The sequence below is a fragment of the Condylura cristata genome, unplaced genomic scaffold (assembly GCF_000260355.1).
Source record: "Condylura cristata isolate star-nosed mole 26May11 unplaced genomic scaffold, ConCri1.0 scaffold00025, whole genome shotgun sequence".
Classification (NCBI taxonomy): domain Eukaryota; kingdom Metazoa; phylum Chordata; class Mammalia; order Eulipotyphla; family Talpidae; genus Condylura; species Condylura cristata.
The window spans coordinates 30,803,516-30,808,616 of NW_004567126.1; the positions used below are offsets into that span (position 1 = coordinate 30,803,516).

At 64.1% G+C, this 5,101-nt stretch overlaps 1 protein-coding gene across 1 annotated transcript in view; it reads left to right on the top strand.

The window, feature by feature from the left end:
• The window catches only part of R3HDM4 (R3H domain containing 4), a 24,733-nt gene that overhangs the window by 15,400 nt on the left and 4,232 nt on the right, over positions 1-5,101 (top strand). Inside the window, exons 3-5 of the mRNA XM_012729434.1 lie at positions 3,817-3,971; positions 4,324-4,448; positions 4,799-4,922. Coding sequence (XP_012584888.1) covers positions 3,817-3,971; positions 4,324-4,448; positions 4,799-4,922 — 404 coding nt within the window. The remainder of the gene's footprint in view (positions 1-3,816; positions 3,972-4,323; positions 4,449-4,798; positions 4,923-5,101) is intronic.

Consider the following 5,101-nt stretch of genomic DNA (forward strand, 5'->3'; position numbering starts at 1 on the left):
AGCAACAGCAGTGGCCAGAGCCGGTGACCCACACGGGGGCGTGCCCAGCCCTCCGCGTGGTCTTAAACATCCAGTTGTTTTCTTTTTGTGATTACTTTAACGCGACTGCATCATTTTGTTTTTTTCTTGGTATTATTTTCCCCACCTGGGTAGAGGTGCCGGGCTCTGCATGTGTGGGTATTTATCCCAACAGCGAGGAGGCCCCTTTCGAGGAGCCGTCCAGGTGGGACCCTCTGCCCTGCCCTGTACCCCCCATGCAGGGGTTTGGCCAGCGCTGGGTGGGGGGGGCCGGTCAGCCCCACCCCACTTGAGTCACTCTGACTGAGCCTCCTGGATTTCCTTCTCTGGCAAGTAGGTTCCTCTCTTGCCGGTTCAGCCGGGGAGGGAACTGGACAGAGAGGTGTATTTTGTCCACAGGGGAGGTGTTACAGAGGTCTCATTTCAAAACCCTCAGTGAACGGGACTGGGGAAGGGCCAGTTCTCCTGAATCCCAGCCCGACCTAGCGGTCACTTCCACCGCCGGGCCGTCCACCTTCACAGGGACAGCCGCTGTGGCGCAGACATTTCCTGAGGCCTCGGGGGCCGGGAGGCCTCAAGTGCTCTATCTGGGTCCTCCGGTTCCTCATCTATAAAGGGAACCCTTTGGGTGGCCCAGAACCCTTGGATGAGGTTGTAAACAGACTTCAGGCACTCCTTCAACAAACAGCATGGAACACCCCACTGTGGGCCAGGGGCTGGGACGGAGCAGGATGAAAAGGACAGTCCTGTCCTCAGGCCCCGGGGGCAGGCAGACTAGTACTGCCGACTGGTTTCAGATGCAGCCAGGCAGGCAGGAAACAGGGCTTCCTGGGTGCGCTGCAGGGCGGGGGCGGGGCAGAAACCAGAGTGAGCCAGGGCTGCTTCAGGGTGGGCTCCGTGAGCGAAGGCCCTGGGGTCAGCTGGTGGCTGGCGAAGGTGGCGCGGCCGGAGCAGGAGTGGGTCGAGGCAGGATGGGCTGGGGCGTGTATGTTGAGGTATGTCGGTCTGTTTCACACGGCGTCTCTACTGTGTCCCCGCGACCCGCTGGCTTTCTTTTTTTAAGATTTATTTTTTAATTATTCACGCGTACAAGAACTGGGGTACAGGCCAGATGTGTGGGGGGTGAGAGGATTCACCAGGGACAGAGTGGGGAGCTGAACAGGCCGATCCACCGTCACACTGCGGAGGGGAGCAGCGGGGAGAAGGAGCGGTCAGCCGCGCCCTCCCCTAACCAGGGATCGAACTCAGGCCGCAGTGGCTGCCAGCAGCTTCATAGTGCGGGCTTGCGCCCGCGCCCGCAGGAAGCCCCCACCCCTTAGCTTTGGCCGTGGGTGGTCTCGCTGGTATTCACAAGCTGCGGCTTGGCCCCACCCCCAGTCTTGCCGTTTTGAGGCGGCGTCCCGTGGCCGGCTGAGAGGCCACATTTCTTGCCACCTGTGGAACCCGGCCGAACTTAGCAGGACTGGGTGCTGGGGCTCACTTTGTGGTCGCCCCAGTGCTCGAAGCCACCAGAGGGGCCCGGCGCCTGTTTTGGGCCCAGGAGAGGACGGGCTCCAGCGCCGCCAAGGAGCAGGCGCGGCGGGCTGGCCTCAGCTGAGCAGTGCGGGCTCTGGGCTCCTGCGCCCAGTGGGAAGCGGGGCCCATGGCTCTGGCGAGGTTCCTGCGCAGACCCGGGTTTACTCCTGCACGTGCCCCTGCCCGAGGGGGCGCGGAGCCCTACCCCACTCCGACGTCTCCCAGCTTCTCCCCCTCCCGGATGTGGCCTCTTATCGGGCACTGCCAGGCCTCCCGCCTGGACTCGCTCCAGCTGCTGCGGTGGAGACAGGCCTGGGGCCCTGGGAGGCCACGAGTGAGTTGGGGTCGGGTTGGGGCAGGCCAGGTGCGACCTCGGGGCTCTCGCTCTGCTGCCGGGTTGGCGTGTGCCGTCTCAGCTGCCCTTCCTGCTCCAGACCTGGGCACAGTGACCGCCTTGGTGTGCCGATCTGTACAGTGGGCATCAAAATGCCAGTTCTCACCTCCCGGGGTGATGGTGTAAAGGAGATTGCTCAACCCAGGGGTGTTGCTGTGATCGGCCCTTTCACCAGGGGGCTGGGCTCCCAGCACAGGAGGAAACTAAGCTGGTGGCATCTGGGTAAACACAGGAGGGCATCTGCCCTGGCCCCTTTTGGCTCAGTTACGCCCTCCCAGGCTTGCAGGCAGCTGCAGAGGCCGTGTTTTTTTTTTGTTTGTTTGTTTTTGGTTTTGTTTTGAATTTATTTTTAAGATCAATATATACAAAACTGGGGTACAGGCCAGGAGTGCAGGCTGGGGTGTGGTGAGAGGACTCCCCAGAGACAGAGCGGGGAACAGAACAGGCAGATGCACTGAAATCCACTGTCGGGAGCAGCGGGGAGACAGGAGGGGTCTGCTGCGCCCTGGGGGTCCCTCCCTGGCCGGGGATCCAACTCGGGCTGCAGGGGCTGGGGACAGCTTCATTGCGCTGAGACTCACGCCTGCACCCCCAGGAGGCCCCTCCATGCCTCCTCTGTGGGCACCCTGCATACCCCTGACTTCTGCCCTCCCGAAGCCTGCATCTTCCGCTGCCCTAGGACTTCACGACTTGACCCAGATACAAAGGGCTGAAAGCCCCGCACAGCCCACAGTCACTTCTAACCCTTCCGAGGGTCTTGTCCCACCCACTAGAATTTCCTAGTCTCCGGTGGTCTTGGGAGGAGTGTGGCTTGGGAATCTGCGACACTGGGACAGGCTGGTGGAATTTTCTGAGACTGGCTCGGGCTGTCATTGTGGTCACCCGCCTCGCCTCGAGAGGGCGTGGCGAGTGGGGTGGGCCAGGGCGGACAGCAGGTACCGCTGTGCGTGGGTTACAGCCTCACAGGAGGGGTGCTCGGTATAGAGAACCCCTGTAACGCACAGAGAAACAAAGCAGTGGTTTGTTTTCTACCCCCAAAGTTGAACCTGAAGGCAGCGGGGCACGTGAGGGGCTCTGGCTCTCACTGTCGGGGCCTGACTGGGTGCTGGGAGGAACCAGCCTGTGAGCCGGCGGGGCCTGGGCGAGGGTGTGCCGTGTGGGGCGGGAGATGGGACTGGGCCAGCCCTGGGCAGGGGTGGGCTGCGGGAGGGGGAGTCCTGGTGCCCCCACAGTGTGAGGATTTGGAGCCTGTGGCTGGGTTGTCAGGGGCTGACCAGTACCTGCCTGTAGCTTCTTGCCAGAAGTTTCCAGGTAGAGCCCCTCCCGCCTGCTGCCCTGGCTCCTCCGGTCCCCAGTGGGAGGCCTGGCTGCTGCTAACCCTTGTCCGCAATTAGCGACATTTGCTGGGAGGAGAGCAGATTAGCTGGGGGGGGGCACTCTGGCTCCCCACCCCTCCCTAGTCCAGGCCCCTGGGCACACTGTTGGCCCTGAGCTTCTGGGGGTGGGGGGAAGGTGGAAGGGTAGGGAGGTAGGCAGGTGAGGCAGGGATGCCTGGTCACGTGAGTCTCTTGAGAAGCCCCCAGAGGGATGCCGAGGTTCAAGTCCTCAGACTGGGCCTCTCAGCTGATCGGGAAGCCTCAGGGGGGCTGGGGAGCAACTGTTCCCCCATGTGAATCCTGGCAAGGACTTACCTCCGTGAGCCTCAGGCTCGCAGATCACCCTCGCAGCTCATGCCTCCCAGCTGGAGTGACAGTCTTGCAACACAAGGAACTGTTAAGGCCAGGCCCATGCCAAGGCGAGCACAGGGCGGTCGCAGGGTGGCGGCTCCGCCTGGGGGTCCTGGCCTGGCCTGCCTCTGAGACAGCTCCCCACCCCTCCCTGGCCCACAGGCCCCTTCCGGGCTGCCTGCCCACTCTAGCTGGCACGCAGGTGAAGAGGCTCTCGGCTTCCAGGCGGAAGCAGCACTTCATCAACCAGGCCGTGCGGAACTCGGATCTTGTGCCCAAGGCCAAGGGGCGGAAGAGCCTGCAGCGCCTGGAGAACAGTGAGCGGGGATGGGGCGCGCCTCGGGGTGGGGCGGAGTGGTGCGCAGCAGGCAGCCTGCGTGGCCAGGTCCTGCGCTGGGCATAGGGAGCCCCGGGCGGCAGGTGGGCTCTAGCCGGTGTGCAGGAGTTCAGCCTGGGAGGTGGCAGTCCGGAGGCTGAGCCTTCTGGGGCAGAGCCTGGCTTCATGGCAGGGCGCGCTGGTGAGCCACAGAGTGGGAGCCCCAGAGCAGCTGCGGGGGGCCACCGAGGAACTGAGGCCAAAGGGAGAGGGGAAGACGGCGCTGGGGTCCCCACGGGCCCTGGGCTCCCGAGCGCTGCCCCGTTGGCCAGAGATGATTTGTTTCCATCCAGCCCAGTACCTCCTGACCCTGCTGGAGACAGATGGGGGCACACCTGGCCCAGACGAGGGGGACCTGGCACCCCCAGCGGCACCTGGCATCTTCGCAGAGGCCTGCAACAATGAGACCTATGTGGAGGTGAGCCCCGAAACCCTCCTGCTCCCCACCTGGCTCTGCCCGGCCGGGCCTTCCCCCAGAAACACCCCTCTGTCCTGGATGCGCACCCCAGTCACCTTCAGGGCCCCCTGCTGGGTCAGAACCTCCCACACCCGGATTCATCTGCTCCTCACACTTGAAATGAATGACTCATCTGGGGGTAGTTGATCCATCTCGGGGCGTGAATCCCTGCCAGTCCGGTGGGCAAAGGGGTCCGCAAGGGCTGTGTGCATGCCCTTGTGGCCCTCCTTCCCCATCGGCGAAGTGGGGGGATGTTAAATGGGGCCCCCAGGTGCGCAGTCACTTGCCCACGGCTTGCCTGCCTCTTTCAGGTCTGGAATGACTTTATGAACCGCTCAGGGGAGGAGCAGGAGCGGGTTCTCCGCTACCTGGAGGATGAGAGCAAGACTAAGGCGCGGAGGAGGGGCCCCGCCCGAGGGGAGGACCGGCGGAGAGGTGCGGGCCCCTGTGGGAGTGGGAGGTGGGCAGGTAGGGCTGGGGCCTGGCCAGCGCCAGCGCCGCTGAGGGAGGGGCCGGGGCGGGGCCAGGCGGGCGGGGCCTGCGTGTGGGTGTGGCTAGGCCAGAGGACGCCGGTGCCTGGTGAGTGAGGGTGCAGGGCGGGGCCTGGGGGGAGG